Below are 24,539 nucleotides of genomic sequence, written 5' to 3'. Positions count from 1 at the left end.
TTTTTTGCTGCTTGGGGCAGCAAAAAAGTTAGAGCCGGCCCTGCTTCCAACCCTGATAGTCTAGGAGTCTATGATCTATCTCTCACAGCAGAAAGGAGCTTAGGGCCCTGCAATCTACTGAAGGCAAGGACCTTATTAGCAGAGGGCAATTCTGGGCCTGACTTAGATTCTGTGGTCAAGCTGTCCTTGACCCCATCTTTGTCAGCACACTTATGGAAGAGAAATTACTTCTCAATGTACCATTAGTACTTTGGCTTCTTCCCTCAGAACTGTTTGTTAATCAATGCTATGTCCCCACACCTACATTTTGACCATTGCCTGGGTGGGAAGGAAAGGGCAAATGATCCTATTCTATGCTAGTAAATTAAACTAATCAATGAGTTAGGAAAACAGCATAGTTAAGGATCACTTTATCTTTTAGTTAACAAGGCCTTTATTTTATTTAATTATGTTTAATCATTTCAACAAGTAACTTGTCAATAAACCACACTGCTTTGTGACGAGTAACAGGAAGCCAGGCTGGGCAGCAAGGAGGGGATTGTTGAATGGAATGGAAAGATCAATAAGCTTTCTAACAAATAAAGCGCTTTATGCACTCTTATCTACATTGCAGTGTTTTCACTTCTTTTCCATTCAACTAAAAGCATCTTGGTATTAATTTTTCATCGGATCAACAACCATCCAAGATAAACAAATCTTTTAAAATCTAGTTCAGTACAAGGCTGAAAAAATGAGGCATAAAAAAATATTTAAAATAACACATAGGGCTGTATCCTATTTTTTTTTTTTTTTTTTTTTTTTTGAGACACACAGTATAACTTGGCATTAGCCAGGTATCGCCTGCACTACAAATCCCAAGAGCAAATTAGGACAAGTGCTCAGGATACTGTCCCAAAGGGAAGAGCTGCTGCTGAATTAAACAATTCTCCTCAGGAGAGACGACCGTGGTCTAGTAGGCTGAGCATGGGGCTGTAACTCAGGAAACCTAGCTTCTCCTCCTAACGCTGCAAATGACTGTGTATGCCCTTGGGAAAGTAACAGTCTTTCTGTGCTTCAGTCACCTCCAGCTGTAAAATGGGGGATAAGGGTAACCCCCTCTTACTAAGCCATTTTACTCACCTTTGTGATCAACCGCTGACCAAACAGCACTACAGAAGTACAAATCATTGTCATCAGCCTTCTTCACCACCAACAAATATATGTAGGGTCAAATACGGGAAATAAATACAACTCACTAAATGCACTGCTGGGTAATACATTCTTTAATTACATAACTAAGGGAAATCAACGGGCATACAAGAGCTAACGAATAATACTTCACACTTATATAATGCTTTAACTCTTCAAGGCCTTCTCCACGCCTCAACTAGTTTACCGTGTGTATGTGTGCAGCATCACCTGCTTAACATGTTGTTGGGGTCCACTAGGCATAGCTACCAGGTAACTCGGGAGAGCGGAAGGCCAAAAGTGTCGATGAAGTTCTTTTGCTCTGGGCCTACCTGAACCCCCAAACCCCATCTTGTGAACTCTCACCTACTTCTGTGCTAACTGTTTACAGGCTCTGTAGCAGGCTGAAGCAGAAATGTAAGGGTCAGCGTTTCTAGCAGGCAGCTGCTGTAAACAGGCCTTGCAAGGCCAAAAGATAAGCAGACGAATGGGAATTTTTCTAATTGTAACTGCTAGAGAAGGGAGGGGTGGGAGGGGTAAAAGGGAGTAACAGAACAAAGGCTTACACAGAAACAGTTTTGAGTATAAAAGGTAAAAGTTGTTTATTTGTTGCACTGGATTTGAGACATGCTGGTCTCCTAGTGCCATTTCAGAGCTCTGAAATAAACTTGGCTTGCTTTCTCCCCTCGGTGTCTTTATTGGTGCTAAGCACACCGGGCCACGGACCATTGTTGTCCCCTCGAGCCCCTTGAGCGGCCAACAATGTGATGTGACTAGTATTATTCCCAAATGTATAGATTTGTTGAGAGGGCAGGGAAGGGAAGGGAGCACAGAGATGTGCTGAGTGACTTCCCAAAGTTACAGAAGGAGTCAATATGATCATTGGGATTAGTACTCGGCCATTCCTGGTTCCACAAACCTTCCCCCTCAGTGTATAAAAATAAATATGAATCCAATGAAAATGAGTAAGAACAATGCTCCAATTCCTTCCCAAATATACCACTTCTTGTTTGCCCTGTTGTACTACTTTGTTCACATTCTTTCCACTCCATCTCCCTTCTACACTCCACTACCTCCTAGGGCCAAAAGCCCAATTCACATGCAGAACTATTCACATATAAATTCAGCTCTGATATTAGTAAGCCTAACTCAACTGAAGTCAGTGGTCTTACACTAGGACTGAACATAGCCCAACAAGTATTTAAGAAAAATAAGAAAAAAGACCAGTATACACGGTGCTGGTGTGAGCAGGTACACTGATTTCAATTGGGTTTTATCCACTTAAAAAAGGTTTCTAAATTAAATTTATTTATTCATATTTACAGAAGTCTCCATCTAGTGCTCTAGGCCCAGTTCTTCCCTCATTTGTACCCACACAAGCCAATGAGATTATACCCAGGATGCTTGGGTGTAATGGAGGGCAAAATCTGACCAGTTTAAAAATTAAACTTTAATTTTTTAATTTAATTTTAAAAAGGTGTTTAAAAATTCTGAAATGAAATTCTAAAAGTTCAAAGGCAAGACTTTCAAAACTGGGGGAAAGATTCTGAGAAAACATCAGCTCCCAAAATAAGTTGCCATGTTCTCACAAGATTTCAGTCCTCTGATTGCTGAGTGCTTTTGCAGACCTGGCTGCAAAGGGTCTCGTTGGCAACTGCTGGGTGCTGAGATTTTTTTAAAGTCTGGTCCTGGGTGCCTAAAGTTAGAGGGTGAAATCCTGACCCTAGTGAAGTCAGTGAGAACTTTGCCACTGACTTCAATGGAACCAGATTTCACACAGACTTTTAAAATCCTTATTTATGTCCCAGTCCTCCAAACATCTATGCATGAGTAACTTGACATACAAGTAGTCCCATTAAAAATGTCTTGGTATTTTATTTAATCTTTTAGAATACTGTGTAATTTCTTGAAATTTCAGGGGTTTCTGCTTGAAATTAGGACCATTTCAGATGAAAATGCCTGTAGTCTTTTATACATATACACACACTGAAAAATTCAAGTATTTCAAAATTCCAAGTTTCTAAATCCACTTTGAATGTAAATTAATTGTGGATTCAAAATGTGCAATTTTGAATTCTACGTTTTTAATTTGTGCAAACTTTGCCGCATATCTGGATTGTGAAGTGGTCCAAAATTAAATGCTGAAATAGTCAAAACTGTATTGTCACTGTAGCACAGCTATTCCCATAACAAGTTTATAAATCACATACAAAGATCAGACGCATATGATGATCTTTTTATCTAGAAAACACACTGAGGGAGGTCAGCCTCATTGTTGCCTCAACGGAGGCCTGTAAGGTCCAGATCCTCAGGCATCCTGCTGTCTCTAGACTCCATCTTACAGATGTTACGGGTTCGGCCACAGAGATCACCTTGGGACTGTCACCTAATGTGCTAAAATTACCTCTGAGCCCGTTTTTCCTGCCAGCTTGGGACTCCAGAACCCTGCCTTGTTGAGCCAGACACACTAGTCTGCTGCAACACAGACCCAGGGTCTGGGCCACGCTCCTGAAGCTGCAGACTTAACTAAAAACAGCTCAGCAGGTTACCTGTCTCCAGCACCCAGACCCCAATGGGATCCAAACCCTAAATAAATCTGTTTTACTCTGTATAAAGCTTATACAGGGTAAATTCATAATTGTTCGCTCTCTATAACACTGATAGAGAGATATGCACAGCTGTTTGCTCCCCCAGGTATTAATCACTTACTCTGGGCTTATTAATAAACAAACGTGATTTTATTAAGTATAAAAAATAGGACTTAAATGGTTTCAAGTAATAACAGCCAGAACAAAGTAAGTCACAAAGCAAAATAAAACAAAAACATGCAAGTCTAAGCCTAATACATTAAGAAACTGATTACAGGTAATATTTCACCCTCAAAGATGTTCCAAAAAGCTTCTTTCACAGACTAGACTCCTTCCTAGTCTGGGCCTAATCCTTTCCCCAGTCCAGTCTTTGTTAGATCCAGCAGACATCTCAGGTGGTAAGCAGTGGTTTTCTCATAACTGGCAGCCCCCCTTTGTTCTGCCCTACCCCCTTTTATAGCTTTGGCACAAAGTGGGAAGCTTTTGTCTGTGCTTGTCCCCACCCCCGCCTCATCAATGGAAAAGTACAAGGATTAAGATGGATTCCAATATCATGTGACATGGTCACTGTAAGACCCCTAGTCTCCATTTTTCCTGGGTTGGCCCACACGTACACAGGAAAGCTTGCAGGTAAATAAACCATTTACAACCATTTGTCCTAGTCAATGGGAGCCATCAAGCTTCTAAACCACCATTAATGGCCCACATTTTGCATAATTACAATAGGACCTCAGAGTTATACTTCATATTTCTAGCTTCAGATACAAGAATGATACATGCATACAAATAGGAGGAATATATTCAGTAGTTTATAACCTTTGTTATGATACCTTACAAGAGGCATTTTGCATAAAGCATATTCCAGTTACATCATATTCACACTCATACGCATATTTCCATAAAACATATGGAGTGCAACGTCACAACGGCTTCTGACAGTCCCAACTTCTCCCTTTGCACTAGTGTGCATGGGCATGAAGACTTGACTTTTCTAAAGAGACTGAACACCCTTTAATATTGTACTGCTGCATGAAGCTTAGCTACCTCAAGGACTACTTCAGCAATTGAGCATGAAAAGGAACTATGGGTTGTTCAAAGCCTCTCTTTTTAAAGGGTAATGATGCTGTAATAAATTACCATTTTTATAGTACATTACCAGTGAACCACATCAGGAGAAGTGGGTTATTAATATATTCACCGTTCACCTCAAAAGATAATTATTTGCATGTGCAATAGCTACTTAACTTGAAGTATTTTGTTAAACAATTGGATACTAGTGATTTTAGAATGGAATTAATCCTATTCTGATCTATTTTTCTTGTATGTATTGTAATACAAAACAGGCCAGATTCTGCACTGATTTAAATCTACAGGATTGCCCAAATAGTAAGTCAACACAGAATGTGCCATAATAAGTATTGCAATTAAATGCATAAAAGGCAGATGATGGCTTTGATTTTTATTTTCATTGTGCACGTAACCACAGAATCACCAACCATTATATATAAGGATGAAAGGAGAATGCAGAGACCTTTATGTTAATTGATGTGTTCATTTTTTATTGTTGATTTAATGCTCACAAAAGGTGCTGTTAGGAGATTGAAGTTGTCTATTTATCCCACAGCAGGTAAAACATGCAGGATAAAATCTTTAAGAGCACCTAAGTGCTCTTAAATTCTTAAGTCCCACTGAGTTTCAATCAGATTTAAGCTTCTAAGTGCCTATGTCACTTTTGAAAACTGGACAGGCACCTAAGTAATTTAGGTGCATTTGAAAACTCTACCTGCCTCAATCCTGACTTGGAGAAACCACTTATAGGTTAAGACGGGAGTTCATTCTCTGTATCCACTCTGTCCTTGGCCTTTCTGATGTAAGTGCCTACAAAAGGATCAATTAGTTCCAACTCTGGTGGGGAATAAAGTATTAGTGAAGATCCATTTTATAGCCTCTTGGAAAGTTATGATCGAGATGATGTAACACACAGATTTGTACACGTGTATTAAATTATGCATTGTAATTAAAGGCTTTTTCACATACATTTGAATGAAAGCTGTTGTGGATACATTGACTGCAGTTGTTCAGACAAACTGTATGCTGCAATATAAATGACAACTCACCAGTCGTAGACCAAGGATCTCCAGTCACAGAATGAGGCTCTTCCAACAAATGCCCCTAGGGTGTCCTTGTGAAAATCAGCCAGAGAACCACCAATCAAAATAAAAAACCCAGCAACAAAACATGTGGTTCTTGTGGGTGTGGAGCCCTCACTCATCTTGAGCCACTTTCAGATGGCATCATTATGTGGTTGTCACAATGCATAGCTAAGTAAGTGCTACAGAAATGGATGTTCTTGTCAGTCAGATTCTGTACGCTGCCACTATTATGTAAAACGGAAGAGTCATTTATTAATACGGATACTTTTCTGTGAACATCTGTTGAGTAGAAACAGAAGTTTTTTGTTTGGCTGAGGGGGTCCTCAACTTTTTCATACTGTGTGCCATAGTTTAATACAGATGGTCTTGACCTTCCCTTTTATTCATGACCCCAGGGACCACCTCTCCTTCAATTCATGATCACATATCAACTACAGCACTTGCTCAAAGAGGAAAGTAATGCTAGGGAAGTATTCAATATATTTGCCATCTTTTAAATTCATTTTAGTAGTAAGAAATAAAGAAGGAACCAACACCATGTGATCTGCCAGCTCTCTGCAAACCTCCAGCAAGTGCTTCACAGACCACAATTTGAGAACCACTGTTCTAGTGCATGGCTACAACAGCTTTCTCCCTGCATCCTCTTCTATCATTAGACTTGGCATATAAAGCAATACAGATACACTGCATTTGATGAACTAACTACTGCAGGAAATCTATATTGGTATTCACAAGTAAGAAAAATATTGTACTGAACTGGTTTGTACGTGTGCTGAGTGGAATCAGAACAGTTCAACTATACATCATCTTTCTCTTTGGCTGAGGCCAGATCGGTCCTCTTCTGCTTATATGACCTGAAGCAACCCAATTCAGGCTAAATGCATTGGGGGCACAGGAGTGGGGAAAATACTATCTCTGCTTCCATTTTCCCCAGGTGTTCACTTGGAATTTACAAAAGAGACCTTATATAGGTGCATCACAGGAATTGGGATCATGATGGCTGGGTGCAGGAAGATGTATGGAGTTAGGAATCAGCCACTTTCTGTGGCACTGTTCCCCAGCTTGTCCTGAATGTATCCCGTTAGGAATGGATGCTGCTTCCTAGACTATAGATGCTATGGTGATGGGCACAATATAAGAACACAGATAGACACACTCCTGCATTGGCTGCTACTTCACAACTGCAGGGGACTTAGCAAAGGGCATCACATTTCCCCTGCTGAGGTCATGCTGCTAAGGGAAAGCAGTACCCTCCTTAGCTATTTCCTACCTCCATGCATCTCTTCCCTGCAGAACCCTACTCTATGCCCCACAAGGGCTTTCCCAGCTGCATGGATGGTTTCTAAAATATCCATCTTACTGAGTTTCCTACCCTCTACCCTCATCCCATGGGTTTTTCTGAAAGAAAGGATCTTCTAGCTTCATAGCATTTAATTTATTCTCTCCCTCTGCTATTCTTTCTGAACTCTAGATATTTGAGGATACATTTTGTATGACAGACACTAAATGATGCTATATTGTATTTTCCATTAACAGACCATTTATTCTTCTAGATCTAAATGAAATTAAAGAAACTGAAGGGTTTTATCCCCCAACTTTTAAAAGTCACATATTAATACCAATAAAATCCAACCTATTTATAGAGTATCTTTCTAAGCACTGGATGTTTTAAGCACCTTACAGTTCTATGCCGAAGCCCTTCTTAGCTTAAACATAGTAAATAACTTGGGTATAAAGTCAAATACTCCATTTTAAATATTAGCAGCTGGTCACACCAGCATATGTCGACTTGATTATGGATTATTCTCATGTGGCACAAATAGCAAGAATTGTAGAATTTAAAAGTGAAAGCTCCAAATTAATCTTTAAATGCTTTAACCAAAAATCAAGGCTTTTTCTGCAAGAGTCTAAATGAAATCTTTATCTGTGCTTAGAGGCTCATGCAAATGTATTCAAAATGTACTCTCTGGATCTCTTACCATGGCAGATTGGAAGCTGCTAAAACAAATACAAGATCATCAGATCGGGCCAAGCCATCCATCTGCACCAATAATTCTGTTTTCATCCGCCGACTTCCTTCGTGTTCACCACTACCAAGATTCAGAGAAATGTTGTTTGCTCAGTGCTTTAATGCAATCACCTTTATTTAGACTGTCATTCAGAGCAGCTGACCCCTAGTCACAGTTTTGTCCCAATTCAAAGCATGATTAAGTACCCTTAGCTAACATCCAAGCATTAAGTCAAGCTTCCTGATGATTACTTAAATGTGCTCACTTCAGTGCATTAGCTTGGAGTAAATCCACTATTAATGGAGTAAAAGAAAAATATATATTTTGTTTTATCTTTGCATAAAGATTAGTACAAAAAAAACGAGTAAATACCAGAGTTGGTATTTAGAGGGAAATGTTGCTAAGCCTTGGGTTAGCATTATGTAGGAGAATTTATAGAGAAGTAAAGGTTGCAGTTAACATACTAACATTGTCAATGTATTCAGTGCAACTAGTGTAAAGAGGAAGAGTTTGTGAGAGAATTTAAACTGGCACAGAAAGACATATTTACTACTGAATTTAGTACACATCATGTCCTTTTTGTTTGCTCCCGAGAAAACAGACCATGAAGAACTGAAACAGTAAAAGCCAAACACATTCTTCTTTCTTTGAGACGGAGGGTTAGGAATCCCACCTAAGAAAAGATGAGGTTTAAGGGCTTGCTCCTGCAATGTGCTAAGAACTCTGACCTCAATACAGTAAAATATTTTAGCAAGTGCATAAGTGCTTTGCTGGACTGAGGCCTGGGGTCCAAAGTGCTCAGCACCTAGCAAGATCAAGCCCTAAGAAAGCCTAGAGTGTATGCCCTGCAGTTCAGGTATCGGGTCTTTTTTCTGTAAAGTGTCATCTTGACATATGGTGCTATATCAATATTTAATAAAATAACCTCATTCTTGGATATGTACCCCACTTTGATCCATCACTCACTGGAGTCAGGGAGAGTTATAAAAGAAAGTATGAGGGCAAAAGCTGGCCTATAATTTATAGCCATTAATTGGCAATGATTACAAATTGCATCTTTATAATGCAGTGTACTGTATACATTCTTTATGAGGACATATAAACACCTGGGCATGGTATGCAAAGCATCTAGAAACCTCGGTAAAGGGCACCCTATGCATATACTGTAATAAAAACAACATCTATAAGTTGTTTTTGCCCCCAATCCCATCAGTTTTCTGATTTTTCTTAAACTTTAACTGTGTGTATTGTCATGGATGGCAGTATTAATGTTGCTTCATTCTCGCTGCTACAAACCCTGTCCATAGTAATTCCTTTACACAGTGATGCAACTGCCTCCTCTCTGGCCTTACTGTCTCTCACCCGGTCACCCCCAATCAGTCCATCCAAAAGGTTGCAGTCAAAGGTCATCTTCTCATTTTCCCCTGTGAATCCTTTCACTGTTTCCCCATCCTCCAGTCCAGGCTTCTTATTTTAAAGGACAGTCATAACTGCATTCTTGTACCCCTCTCCTACTCATATTCTTCCTGGGCCAACATATCCCAGTTAATCCCACTCTGCTCGTCATGCGTTCTTCTGTGCCACCCCTTATGCTGATATCTATGGATTCATAGTGGATTATTGTTGGAATTATTCAGGCATGAGCCTTACAGGTTGAAAATGGGCTTAAAGAAAAGTTATTTAAAAAAATTAAATCTAAAAAAAATTATTACAGTTAAAATACAACTCAAAATAGTTATTCTGTCAATGGGATCTAAATTATAGGTCTTTCTATGGGCCCAATCATGCATCTATTGAAGTTCACGGAGTAGGTGCAGGCCTTATTTGAACTAATGGTAACAGGCTCAGTGCACTGGTAAGTGTTGATTGGCACCCAATCAAAGCACTTATTGAATATAAATTAGTTTTTAAAAAAGTATTATTTTGAAGCTTCGCAAGCTAAGTCGTCAATTACCCAGGATGATTGCCTCTCTGACTCATTACCGACTCCAGCTCATCCAAGAAAATTGTGGAGGGAGCATGATATCGGGCAAGTTCAAATAACACCTGTTCAAAGAAAAGAATCCACAAAACAGAATTAACAACTGTGGCAAGCAAAAAGGTGATAAGGGCTATTGATACAAAAGCTAAATAATGATACAAATCAGTGCACACATCACACAAACCTTTTGGGGCAGGGGTGGGGTGGGGTGGGGAAATGGAATAAATGTTCTGACTTGGTAGAGGGTCCCGGAGTCCTTCCTTAATTCTGAAAGGTTTATAAAAGGAGAGATAAAGAACACACACACACACACACACACACACACACACACACACCCCTGTCTTTACATTTAAATCTTTCCCTCTAAATCCGAGCCAAGTACATGGAGAATAATGGGATAGAAGAAAAGGATTCCATCAAAGGACTCTGGGGAAATCCTAAAATGTTACCAGAAATTAAATATTTTTCTTCTTTTATTGCTGCTCCATTTGTTCCCCCCCCATCCTTATTTAAAAAAAAAATCAAAACAATTCCAATGAAGAAAACAAACAATATTCTCTTAATCAGAATAAAGTAATTCTTTTATTTTTCCTGACGAGAACATTATTCTAATCAACAGAATGCTGTTAGTTTCTTTCACTGGAATTTTTGTGATTTTTTTTTAAATAAGAATTTGAGAAAAAAACAAATGGAGCAACAATAAAAGAAGAAAAATATTTGCCTGTCCCTAATGCTAAATTTCTTGTTGGAATACTGAATTGCTGTAATTAATCTGCCTCCACATTTCCTGTTTTTGTTACCCCATGACTGTGTTAGGTCTAATTTAGGCTTACGATTGTAGGGACTTTTATTTGCCAGTAAAGTGCCACAAGCAACTGTAGTGATGGCTGTGATACTTCCCAGAGGTACCCAGGGTTGTAAGGCACCTTGCTACCACATGCCCTTAGCATGAGGAAGTTTTGTCTGTGACGGTTATGGATCAGCACGACTCCCCCATCCTCTGGCAACAAGAGCACTACCTTCCAGGCCTCCCTCTCAACGTGCAGGTTAGCGATAGGCACACACAAACTGCCTCTGGAGTCCCCAGTCCCTGATCTACTGAACAGTCACTAAACTTTCAGATTCTCTATTCCCAAAGAAAAAGCACACCAGCTTATTAGATTCCTCGAAGGATCACCACTCCGCTTAACATACAGCACTTAGATATATTTATAGTGAAAACAGGAATAAGTTTATCATCAAAGAACTTGATCATCATTCAAGTGATAGAGTGAGAATATTGGAAACAAATGCTTACATATAAAACATAAGAACGGTCATACTGGGTCAGACCAATGGTCCATCTAGCCAGTATCCTGTCTTCCAACAGTGGCCAATGCCAGGTGCCCCAGAGGGAATGAACAGAACAAGTAATCATCAAGTGATCCATTCCCTGTCGCCCATTCCCAGCTTCTGGCAAATAAAGGCTGACAAAATCATAACATTCTTTCTAGAGCCTAAACTAACTCACAAGACATTCCCCAGTCTCCTATAGAATAGCTTACCCCAGACCTTTTCCTAGCATTTTCAAACAGGAAGGCCGAGTTCCCCCTTTCATAAGATCAAGACTGCTGGCAGATTGTCTTCACAGTCTGAAGCATGCCAAGGCACCTCTCTGCACCCTCAGACAGATAAGACCAGACCTGAAAACAGGTTGTCCCCCACTCTTGTGGTTTAACTCTTCCTGTTAATTTCCTTCTGAAGCCTCCACAAGCTCGTTGTTAGCATTTGACTCAATATGCTAATAGACTTCTATTTTAAGACACACAATAAGCAGTGGTCCATCGGGAAGATAAGTCTGTCTCACCTACTGTCAGGAGAAGTTTATCTCAAGGCATACTACCTTAGAGCAGTGGCTCTCAACTTTTCCAAACTACTGTACCCCTTTCAAGAATCTAATTTGTCTTGTGTACCCCCAAGTTTCACCTTACTTAAAAACTTACAAAATCAGATATAAAAATACAAAAGAGTCTCAGCACACTATTACTGAGAATTGCATCCTTTCTCATTTTTACCATATAATTATAAAATAAATCAAATTGGAATATAAATATTGTACTTACATTTCAGTATATTGTATACAGAGCAATACAAAACAAATCACTGTCTATGAAATTTTAGTTTGTACTGACTTCGCTAGTGCTTTTTATTAGGGCTGTCGATTAATTGCAGTTAACTCACATGATTAACTCCAAAAAATTAATCACAATTAATCACAGTTTTAATCGCACTGTTAAACAATAGAATACCAACTGAAATTTATTAAATATTTTGGATGCTTTTCTACATTTTCAAATATTTGATTTCAATTTACAACACATAATACAAAGTGTACAGTGCTCATTTTATTTTTATTACAAATATTTGTCCTGTAAAAATGATAAACGAAAGAAATAGTATTTTTCAATTCACCTCATATAAGTAAGTGCATTGCAATCTCTATTGTGAAAGTGCAACTTACAAATGTAGATTTTTTTGTTACATAACTGCACTCAAAAACAAAACCATGTTAAAAACTTTAGGGCCTACAAGTCCACTCAGTCCTACTTCTTGTTCAGCCAATCACTAAGACAAACAAGTTTGTTTACATTTACAGGAGATAATGCTGCCTGCTTCTTATTTACTGTTATGGGTTGGACCCCTTGGGAAGTCACCTGATGTGCTGAGATACCACTGAGTCTATCTGTTCTGCCAGCATGGACCCCCTTTAAACCTGTCTTGCTGAGCCAGGCTCTTAAAACCGCCTCTAACACACACACAGGCAGGGCCACACCCAGCTGCAGATCAGCTCTGGGAAGACTCAGTTTAGGGGACTTGCTCCAGCACTCAGACGTCCACCTCCCTTGGAGTACAGACCCAAAGATATATTATGAAATTCGCTTCTTCCCTCAATGTGGAGGAGGGTGTACACAACTTCTCGCTCCCCCAGTTAGAAATCACATAAACTGGGTTATATTGTAAACCAGAAATAAATTTATTAACTATAACAGGTGTATTTTAAGTAGTTAAGGGGGTAGCAGACAGAACAAGGCAGATTACTAAGAAAATAAAACAGAACAGGCAAACTAAGCTTAATACACTAAAGAAACTGGTTACATGCAAGTTCTCACCCTAAATGTGGTTCCAATAATCTTCTTCACTGGCCAGACGCCCTTCCAGGCTCGGCCCAGTTCTTTCCCCCAGTTCAGTCTTAGTTGTTTCCAGCAGTCATCTTGGGTGAGGTAGCAGGGGAGAACTGATGACCTGGATTACCTCACTCCCCACACTTAAATAGGATTTGCATAAGGCGGGAGCCTTTGTTTCCTAGTTTGACCACCCCTAGCTTCTTGTGGAAAAGTACAAAATTCAAGATGGGCTCCAGTCTCGGGTGACATGGTTACATGCCTCTGTAGGGCCCTTGTAGCCATTCTTCACAGGCTAACCCACACATTCACAGGAAGACTAAGCTCTTTTACAGTCCATTGTCCTTGTTGATGGGCCATCTGCCCTGTCTGGCTTTTCCATTGTTGTACCTGAAGTGTTAGCAGTAGGCGTCACCCAAAGTAGCATAGTTGAAATACAGATACATAGTCAATATTCCTAATTTCGGATACAGAAATTATACATGCACACAAATAGGATAATCACATTTAGTAAATCATAACCTTTCCAATGATATCTTACATGAGCCATTTGCATAAAGTATATCTCATTTATGTCATATTAATATCATAAGCATATTTTCATAAAGAATATGGAATGACACGTCACAACAATGTCACCTGAAAATGAGAACAGGTGTTCGCATGGCACTGTTGTAGCCGGGATTGCATGGTATTTATGTGCCAGATATGCTAAACATTCGTATGTGCCTTCATGCTTTGGCTACCATTCCAGAAGACATGCTTCCATGCTGATGATGCTCGTTAAAAAAATTAATTTGTGACTAAACTCCTTGGGGGAGAACTGTACGTCTCCTGCTCTGTTTTAACTGCATTCTGCCATATATTTCGTGTTATGGCCAGGGCCGGCTCCAGCTTTTCTGCTGCCCCAAGCGGCGAAAAAAAACCCCCCAAAAAAACAAACAAAAAACGATCGGCGGCAGCTCAATCACGCCGCTCCGTTCTTCAACGGCAGTTCGGCGGCGGGTCCTTCGCTCCCTCTCTTCCACTTTGGCGGCACTTCGGCGGCAGCTCAAAGAGGAAGAGAGGGACTGAGGGAACCGCCGCTGAATTCCCGCCAAAGACCTGGACGTGCCGCCCCAATAGCGGACAGAGTGCTGCCCCTTTGTATTGGCCGCCCCAAGCACCTGCTTCCTTAGCTGGTGCCTGGAGCCGGCCCTGGTTATGGCAGTCTCAGATGACCCAGCACATGTTGTTCGTTTTAAGAACACTTTCAAAGTAGATCTGACAAAATGCAAAGAAGGTACCAATGTGAGATTTCTAAAGATAGCTACAGCACTTGACCCAAGGTTTAAGAATCTGAAGTGCCGTCCAAAATCTGAGAAGGACAAGGTGTGGAGCATGTTTTCAGAAGTCTTAAAAGAGCAACACTCGGATGCGGAAACTACAGAACCTGAACCACCAAAAAAGAAAATCAACCTTTTGTTGGTGGCATCTGACTCAGATGATGAAAATGAACGTGCGTCAGTCCACACTGCTTTGGATTGTTATCGAGCAGAACCCATCATCAGCGTGGAAGCATGTCCTCTGGAATGGTGGGTGAAGCATGAAGGGACATAAGCATCTTTACCGCATCAGGCACGTAAATATCTTGCATCGCTGGCTACAACAGTGCCATGTGAACGCTTGTTCTCCCTTTCAGGTAAACAAGAAGCAGGCAGCATTATCTCCTGCAAATGTGAACACATTTGTTTGTCTGAGCGATTGGCTGAACTAGAAGTAGGATTGAGTGGACTTGTAGACTCTAAAGTTTTGCATTGTTTTATTTTTGAATGCAGTTATTTTTTTGTACATAATTCTATATTTGTAGTTCAACTTTCATGATAAAGAGATTGCCCTACAGTACTTGTATTAGGTGAATTGAAAAATACTATTTCTTTTTTCTTTTTTACAGTACAAATATTTGTACTAAAAAATAAATATAAAGTGAGCACTGTAAACTTTGTATTCTGTGTTGTAATTGAAATCAATATATTTGAAAATGTAGAAAACATCCAAAAATATTTAAATAAATGGTTTTCTATTATTGTTTAATCACGCAATTAATTGTGATTAATTTTTTTAATCGCGTGATTAATCACACTTAATTTTTTTATTTGCTAGACAGCCCTACTTTTTATGTAGCATATTGCAAAATTTGGCAAATATCTAGATGAGTTGATGTTCCCCCTGGAAGACTTCTGAGTACCCCCAGGGGTACACATAGCCCTGGTTGAAAACCACTGCCTTAGGGTGACCTGCCTTTATCTATAAGGTCTAGAGAACATATTTTTCAGCATATACACATAACTCCTCACATATTTTCTATACATACAACTCACAATGGTTATGATGATCAGTGTGACGCAGGCTTTCAGTACATACCTTACATGACCCCTTTTGGTGAACCCAGGAGATCTCTTTATCCTGATGTACCTCTGTGCCCTATGCCAGCTGGCATCAAGAGGTCTTTGTGTCACAGTGGCAGAGTCTGGAACAGACCATGACAGCTGCCATTCCCAGAGGGAGCTCCTCAGCTGATCGCAATCAGAAAGGAATTGAAACCCGAACATTGTAGGTGGTGGGGCACACTGAGGACTTACTGCCAGTAGATCTCAAAATTTAGTATGCCTGCCTGGGATCTAATGTGTCAAAAATCTGGGGAGATCTGGCTCATCTTACGTTACAGAGCTGAAACACACCCACAAATCCAGTCAATACAACAACTTCATAAAAGTAATATTATTCCCATTTGACAGAAGGGGAAATTGGAACAGAGAATGAAATCACTTGCCCAAGATTTCAGAGGATATCAATATCAGAGGAACCACTCAGCATTTCCTGGCTCACAGTTCAGTGCTCAATCCACTAAAAAACACCTATTCTCCAGCTAGTTACATGACACCTGTTAGAGTACAATGAATATGAAGATGATCATTCTTACCCGGACAAGTTTTTCTGAATCACCCCTCCATTTGCTGACAATAGTGGACGCTGAAATGTTGAAGAAAGTTGTATTGCACTCAGTGGCAACAGCCTTAGCAAGCAGAGTCTTTCCAGTACCTACAAGCAACAGGGATGAGGAAATTCACTCTGACTAAATAAAATGTAAACGTAGGAATAACTCCCTTCATCATCTTACTAGTCAGAAAATGAACACAGACAGCAAGAGTGGAAATCGCAACAGAGAGTCCTGTGGCACCTTTCAGACTAACAGATGTATTGGAGCATAAGCTTTCGTGGGTGAATGCCCCCTTCGTCAGACGCATGAAGAGTGGAAATGGAATTAGAACTATTTGGAGAAAAGCAGGTAAAGCAGGACTTCAAGTCACAGCACAAACAGTTTCTGAGGTACTATACATTGAAATAATCAGAGCACCTCAATGGGCTGTCTTGCGGCAAATAAATGCAAGCACATACAAGACCAGATCCAACGCTATTTCACTGGGGGCAGGTAGCAGCTTGTCTAACACACTAATAGTTCTACAGACTCCCCAGATGCTCTCAGGTTATGCCTACACTAAAAACACTACAGTGTAGACACTTGCTACAGCAATGGGAGGAGTTCTCCTGTCACTGTAATTAATTCATCTCCCTGAGAGGCGATAGATAGGTCTATGGAAAAAAATCTTCCTAGTATTATCTATACCAGAGGTTAGGTCAGCATAACTGTCTCTCTCAGGGCTGTGGATTTTGCATGCTGATGAAAGTTTTCAGTGTAGACCAGCCATCGGTGTCTAGGCAACTTTCCAGTGGTGCCTGTGAGGGTGACAGAGATCGTGTGGAGAGCAGTCTAGACAGTGAGAGCATTTGGAGAGACTGCAGAAGTGTTGTGGTGCAGGACAGCCTCCATCCCTGCTAGCAGGAGACCAATACCATTTTCAAAACTAACTCCTAAATGAAGAAGAGGGGGAGCTGGGACATTTTTCCAGGAAGGGATAGTCCAAGCCAGATGTATATCTCTTTGAAGGTCAGTCCCAGCCAAATTAGGACTATTGGCAACTATGGCAAATGGAGCAACAATATGAAATTGACATGACCGCCGAAGCACATGACTGCTCTGATTACACTTGGAGTCAAGAGTGTTGGTTGGAGGGAGGATTTAGGTGTAGAAATATCCTAGAGTTGTAGGAACTCTGGATGTGGCAAGAAGTAGATAGAAGAGCTAAATTCGATGTCACCAAGTAAATTTGTTATATTAGTATATTGAATCAAATCAGCATGAAGCTCTTAAAATGCATTTATAATTCATGTTTGGATAGAAACAAAAATAGCAATATATGTAGATACACCTTTATTTATAGTATAAAACTATACCTACCTGGAGGTCCATATAGTAATAATCCTTTCCAAGGGGAGAGAATCCCTGTAAACAGCTGTGGGTACTATGGAAACAAAAGAGCAATTCAAGGATTAAAAATATAAAATCTGAGTCAAAATGCCATTTTTTGCAACAATCTTGTACATGCAGGAAATCTAGCAAACTAGAAGAGAGGAAAAATAAAAGAATTACACAATAGATTTTACCATACAAAATGCTACATTTAACCAGATGAAATCTATTTTAAATGTATTTTTCATGTTTTTACTTTGTATAAATGGATATAGGTTGCTATTCTCTTCAGTAATTCATTTTCCTATAGCATGATGTGTCTGGCAGCTTTTCTTTAGTCAAAATTCCCACAGAATAAGTACTAACGGACTGGGCTTTTTCTATCCAGCAGCGGCGTATTTGTATATGAAAAGTTACATGAGGTGTCAACTTAAATTCCATTTGCTGACTAGGAATTGCATTCAGAAAAGGACAGATACAATCCGAGGTATGGGACAGCACTTTACAAGAAAAATGTTAACTAGCTGGTGATATTTTGACCATGATAATGTACAGAAATGGTGTCCAGTACTAGTTTTCTCAAAGCTATTTAGAGCCTTACCCTTATAGGATACACCACTGCTTCCTTGACTAACCGCTTGGCTGCATCAAGTCCAATAATGTCATCCCACTTTATGTTTGGATTATGAAGATAAATGTCCTGCAATGCACATTTGATCTTTTTTAGAAAAAATAATGTTTTCCTGTACAAATATAATAAACCCGGAAGTAGCAAAACAGACGACTTATACCAAGATGTGAAGTACTAGTGATATTAAGTTATATAAACTGTTTAATGTACAGTATAGGCTCGTAACTGTTAGCTCACAAAAGGGAAGCACTGGAGACACACAATAGTAATTCCCAGAAAAAACACTATTTATGGCTGGCTCTCATTGAAGCCAATGGAGATTTGCCATTGGCTTTAAGGGGAGCACAGTAATGGCCATAGTGGATGAGACCAATGATCCATCTCTTCAACAGTGGCTAGTATCAGATAATTCAGAGCAAGGTGCAAGAAACTCTTAATGGATAATTATGGAATAATCTACCCAGGGAGAACATTCTATATAATAATTAGTCTATGCCCTGAAGAGTTCATTCAGATAATTTCATTCAATTAATCAAATTATCCATTTAAATCCTTCTAAGATCTTGGCCTCAATAATATTTTGTGGCAGTGTGTTCCACAGATGAATTTTTGCGTAAAAAGAAAAATCACATCCTTAATATAATTCCTTGGGGACTTAATTGGGACCACATTGCGGAATCAGGGTCTTAATCCATGTCACTGACTTCTTCAGCCATCTTGGTAATATATTAAAGGTTTTCCTTACAGCTGACTAATGTACAGTTTCTATAGAAAGGACATAGGGAAACACAATGCTGGTCTTGTCAGTACAGCTCCAACAGCATGGAGTGGTCAGTATATCCCCCAGCCCCATGAGGATGCGTGTTCTAAATTATTTCTGTGTGTTCTAGGCCAGGAAAAAAGCTTTTCTAGCATCATTACATGCGAGAAAGGGAAAACACATTGGGTCTAATTGATCATTGATAAAATTTTAATGGAGATACACCAGGAAAAAAAACTGGCCTGGTACCTTACCAACAAAAAGAAACCAACAGGATTCTCAGACACCTACAGTAACCACATTCTCTAAATGACAAATGAAGATCCAATCTTACTCTGCTTATAACCGTTGCAAGTTCTCTTATCTCACCACTCATGCCAATAAAAGCACTCAGAGGTTTTAACAATCGTTCCTAAAAAGGCAGAAGAAGTAAGTGGATGTCAACAATTTATTTCAGTAAATTTTTAATACAAATTATGAAGCAGTTTCAAAACAGTAACACGTTGAGGCAAAAAATGTTAAAGGTACAAATAACAACAATGACACTGAATTAAGTCATATTTTAGATGCCCCCATAGCTCTTCTAAGAGTAAGCCATTATAGGAGATCTCCCTAAGTCCTAATGGGTGAAGTTATGACTCAGGGCTGGATTCTGCCACCCTTCCTCACAGCAAGTAGCTCCCTTACTCCACAAACAGTTCTATTTATCTCAGCATAAGGATGGCAGAACCTGACTTGCAGGGATTAAGGCCCTTGAGGAATATAAACGACTGTTATCACACTTTCTCATGTGCTGTTTTAAAGGATGAAGTTCCTTTCAAGTGTAACAGGCAGCCCCAGACTGGGTGAGAAGGGGTGATTTTGCTGGTGGCTTTGGCTTGTGGCAGGCAGCGGTGGCCTTGACCGAAAACCTCTACCCCAAAGATTTTAGTGTCCTGGGGAAGGGCTAAGATAGAGAGACGTCAGTACCTTGCCATAAATTTGGAGACAGAAGAAACTGCTGGCTGGAACTTGAACACAGAGGGAAATAGTCTGTCCGTACTGAAGTCAGGGGCAAGGATTTCACCCAGATCTGTTTTGTGGAGCTCTGAAAATTGTGCTACATTTGTGAATTATAAGATGTGATTTGTATTTGCCACAAACATCCCTGTTCGGGAAGTAAATAATGTCAACAGATTAGACTAGTGTTAGTGTCCATTCATTGCTTTTTCAGCAAGGACATAAGCCACTCTAGAAATTCAAACCCTTCTTTACTAACTTGGAAGTTGGGACCATGTCAATTATGGTATTTTATTTTACTTTTGTTCCCCATTGCACAGTTCAGTGCATAGTTACTTCTAAAGTTAATTTTGTTAGATGGAAATAATAATCCCTTACTGAAGGATCTGGATCACAATTAAGGCTGTTTGAGGCTACTTCATTTGATGCGCCTTTGATAGCATCTTGGATCATCCCACGGAAGTCAATTATTTGGCCCTGAAAGAAAAAAGAATGATGTAATAGGCTTTATCCTATCTAAATAAAGTATCTGATTCTGCAGTTAAAACTTCAGGAATTACATAGTACAAAGCAAGCTTAACAGGATGACAGCTCTCCAACTACAAAAGGCAACAGGCCAAATTCTGCCCAAGAATCCCCATTGACAATTGCCCAAGAAGTCAATGGTAGCAGTGGGGAAAGAACCCAGGTGTCCCAACTCTCAATGCTGTGCTTTAACTACAAAACGATCTGTCCACCACTTTCAAGCAGCAGAAAAAAAAATTATACATTCAGCTTCCATTTTTACTATTAGGAGTTGGACTTTTCTATTCTATTCTATTTCTACATTGTTCCTTAGTTCTATACAGAGTGCACTAACTATGCCAAATAATGGGCTAAGGATAAAAGTTACAGTCCACCAGCAAACACATGGGAGACCTCAGACAGCCACACAGAAGAAGTATTTTATGTAAACGTACAGAAGAGTCATATCAAACCTTCGTGTACAACTTCTTTGTTTTTCTTCATACACGTAGATGTGTTTTGTGCATAGAAAGTTTCTACTGACCCTTCTTGGGTGAGTGCTTTCTCCTCCACCACCTCTGTTGATTGCTGACACATTTAAACCAAAATCAGCTTGCTCCCGAGTAACTGTATTGTCATTCTCCTAAAGAAAAATCAGTTTCAGAAAAACATAATTTCTTTCCAAGCAGATGACTGTTAGACTTCCTCGTAGTCCTTCACACATGCCCAGATGGTAAGATTTTTCAGCTGAACTTTTATATTCCACTGAACTTGTACCAATAATGCCTGATGTTAGTATGTAACATTATTATGTGCGTCTTTAGGTCTCAATCTGGCTAGCGGTTGAAAGCAATTCAGAGCCACAGCTCTAGCACTCAGCAGTCACTCGTTTCCTCTGCAGAGAGTTTTCTATGTAGTATGGAGAAATCAGCATAGTGCTCAGCAATGAGAAGAAACCTCTATGAGCACCATGAACTGAGCACTGGGGTACAGAAGAGATAACAGACGTGACTGGAAGAGGAGGTAGAGAATGAGCAGTGCATCTGTTTAAATGCAAATGATGGGCCATTTTAGGATTTTAAGTTACTCCAACATCTATCCATGACTAGTGCTACTGCTGTGTACTAAATTGCTGCACTTACAAAAAAGTGACAGCAGGGTCAGGCATGAGATCCAGCCCCTAACACAGACACGTGCCCAAGGATTTTAAGAAAACAATCTCCGCCACCTACTCAATGCCTCAAGAATCATGCTAGGCACAGAGTTCTGCCTGGCCACTAGTCTGGTGTTCCTGCTCCCCTTGACTTACTTCACCTTAACACATAGTTAATAGCAAAGCATCATGGTCAGCAGCCCTGCCAGACTCGACCCCAAAGAGCAAAAGACCACAGTGACAAATTACACTTACAAACTCAAAACTCAAATATGTTAGACTGGGTTGTGTGAATGTGTTTATGACTGCGACTGGACATCTTATTTGACCTTCCTTGGTCTGTAAACTTCCTTATCTCTAGCACTATGGGACCAATCCTTAAGCCCACTGAAATTAATGGAAAGATACCGGTTGACTTCATTTGCTGATGGATTAGGACCAATGTGAGATGTTCTTTTCCTCTATTTCCTCTCTGTGCCTTCCCCCCCCCTTCCCCCCCCGCTACCATCTTACCCAGATAGCATCTCCCACTGGACTCCTGTGTTGTTATACTTACATAAGCAATAAAACTCTTTACTCACAAACCTCCAAAAGTTTTCTCAGCCTCTTATTGACTATATCATAAGAACATAAGAACGGCCATACTGGGTCAGACCAAAGGTCCATCTAGCCCAGTATCCTGTCTTCCGACAGTGGCAATGCCAGGTGCCCCAGAGGGAATGAACAGAACAGGTAATCATCAAGTGATCCATCTCCTGTCACCCATTCCCAACTTCTGGCAAACAGAGGCTAGGGACACCATCCCTGTCCATCCTGGCTCATAGCCATTGATGGACCTATCCTCCATGAATGTATCTAGTTCTTTTTTGAAAACTGTTATAGTCTTGGCCTTCACAACATCCTCTGGCAAGGAGTTCCACAGGTTGATTGTGCATTGTGTGAAAAAATACTTCCTTTTGTTTGTTTTAAACCTGCTGCCTATTCATTTCATTTGGTGGCCCCTAGTTCTTGTGTTATGAGAAGGAGTAAATAAGGGCTTGTCTACACTTACCGGGGGATCGCCATATGGCTATCGATGCATCAGCGGTCAATTTAGCGGGTCTAGTGAAGACCCGCTAAATTGACCGCAGATCACTCTCCCGTCAACTCCTGTACTCCACCCAAACGAGAAGCACAAGGGGAGTCAACAGGAGAGCATCTCCCGTGGACATAGCGTAGTGTGTACCCCGCGGTAAGTAGATCTAAGCACGTCGACTTCAGATACGTTATTCACGTAGCTGAAGTTGCGTAACTTAGATCGATCTCCCCCCATAGTGTAGACAAGGCCTAATGTTTCCTTATTTATTTTCTCCACACCAGTCATGATTTTATAGACCTCTATCATATCCCCGCTTACTAGTCTCTTTTCCAAGATGAAAAGTCCCAGTCTTTTTAACCTCTCCTGATATGGCAGCTGTTCCATACCCCTAATCATTTTTGTTGCCCTTTTCTGAACCTTTCCCAACCTTTTGAGATGAGGCGACCACATCTGCACGCAATATTCAAGATGTGGGTATACCATGGATTTATATAGAGGCAATATGATATTTTCTGTCTTATTATCTATCTCTTTCTTAATGATTCCCAACATTCTGTTAGCTTTTTTGACTGCTGCTGCACATTGAGTGGATGTTTTCAGAGAACTATCCACAGTGACTCCAAGATCTCTTTCTTGAGTGGTAACAGCTAATTTACACACCATCCTGGTCCAAAATAAAATAAAATCAATCCCAATTGCAATGTAACATAGTCAACACATTTGAACCTGTTTGGGGCTGTCCTTGCTAGATGGTTTAGGCTCTGTTGTCCTCCCAGATGAGGTTTTTGATAATGGCCGCTGCATAGTTTGATGCTGGTTGATCCTAGGAAGATTATGAGAAGAGCTACTTGCCGTCCTAGGATACAAAAAGCCTTTCAGGGTGTAATTTTTAACTCCTCATTTTGTTTCCAGCATACCTCACAAGACAGAAGAATTAATGGTGGGATTTTCCAGAAAATACAGTGTTGTTCTAACTTTGGTCCCACTGAAGTCAATGAATTGAGGTCAATGCTGAATGCTTTTAAAAAATCCCACCCTAACCCTTTATATGTGATAATGGAGGGGATATTTCAGATATTTTAGCAATCTATGAATCAGGTTGAAAAATAAAATAAAAAAGTCTTATCTAAAATTTTGTTAGCTTTTTAAAAGAAACTGAAATTCCACCATTTAGTTTCCAGCGTGCTCACTGGTATGTTAGTTTAGTACCTCCAGGGTATCAGAGCATTAGTGTAACAGTACCATGTTTTACTCTTAGGGGAAAATCTTCTGCCCAGTGCCCAGCCCAAATGACTTTTGCCTTACCTTCTTGGTTTTCCTCCATTTCTTGGTTGCTGTTTATTTTCTGCTGTGGCAAAATAAATATTGAAATTAGAAATAAATAAGAGTGGGATGCCATGGTCAAGGAAGAAAGAAAATTTCATTTTTTCTTTTAAAAACATTTTTGAGTGAACCTTGTGCTTGTGAAAGTTGCGAGGTTATGAAGCTCAGAAACTAAAGTCACCTTATAAAGCAGGTACAACACCGGCAGTAACAGAGTAAACCTGCCAAAGTGCCTCAATCCTGACATGACTAGTGGAGAAAGTAGTTCAGGCTTATTAAGTCTTTAGTTCCATTCAGTCTTTGGTCTCTCTCCTGAGACTTCAAACAAGGTGCCAAATCGACATTGGTTACTGTGATATGGACCTTTCTTCACTATGGATTGGATTGAGCCCACTAAACTCATTTCACATACAGCATTGTAACTTTTACCCATTGCCAAATTAGGACAGATTTAGGGTTGCAACTAATAACACTTAAGAGTCCATCCTTAGGACAAAGTGCTGTCTCACACCATTTTAATCACTCTGCCTTAAAGCTGCCAAGCTGCAACATGCCATCACAACAAAAATGTCACAACCTGATGATGCTCCATTAACCCTCAAGTTATTTTCCAAGAGTGCCTGATATAAGATTTACACACACACACACACACACACACACACACACACACACACACACACA

At 40.0% G+C, this 24,539-nt stretch overlaps 1 protein-coding gene across 2 annotated transcripts in view; it reads right to left on the bottom strand.

Moving 5' to 3' along the window:
• Positions 1 to 24,539, bottom strand: part of KATNAL2 (katanin catalytic subunit A1 like 2) — a 37,632-nt gene that overhangs the window by 10,812 nt on the left and 2,281 nt on the right. The window contains exons 3-12 of one of the 2 annotated variants that reach the window (XM_026649265.1): positions 23,841 to 23,883; positions 23,262 to 23,391; positions 20,849 to 20,947; positions 20,179 to 20,277; positions 19,136 to 19,213; positions 18,012 to 18,110; positions 17,399 to 17,462; positions 16,022 to 16,140; positions 9,872 to 9,963; positions 7,888 to 7,998 (exon numbers count right to left, since the gene is read on the bottom strand). In XM_026649265.1, the coding sequence (XP_026505050.1) occupies positions 7,888 to 7,998; positions 9,872 to 9,963; positions 16,022 to 16,140; positions 17,399 to 17,462; positions 18,012 to 18,110; positions 19,136 to 19,213; positions 20,179 to 20,277; positions 20,849 to 20,947; positions 23,262 to 23,391; positions 23,841 to 23,883 (934 nt within the window). The remainder of the gene's footprint in view (positions 1 to 7,887; positions 7,999 to 9,871; positions 9,964 to 16,021; positions 16,141 to 17,398; positions 17,463 to 18,011; positions 18,111 to 19,135; positions 19,214 to 20,178; positions 20,278 to 20,848; positions 20,948 to 23,261; positions 23,392 to 23,840; positions 23,884 to 24,539) is intronic. The other variant, XM_026649266.1, reaches the window with a different exon arrangement.

The sequence above is a fragment of the Terrapene carolina genome, unplaced genomic scaffold (genome assembly GCF_002925995.2).
Source record: "Terrapene carolina triunguis isolate 2854851 unplaced genomic scaffold, T_m_triunguis-2.0 Scaffold69, whole genome shotgun sequence".
Taxonomy (NCBI): Eukaryota; Metazoa; Chordata; order Testudines; family Emydidae; genus Terrapene; species Terrapene triunguis.
Note: the sequence above shows the minus strand (reverse complement) of the source record. Positions and strands in the feature narration are given on the sequence as shown.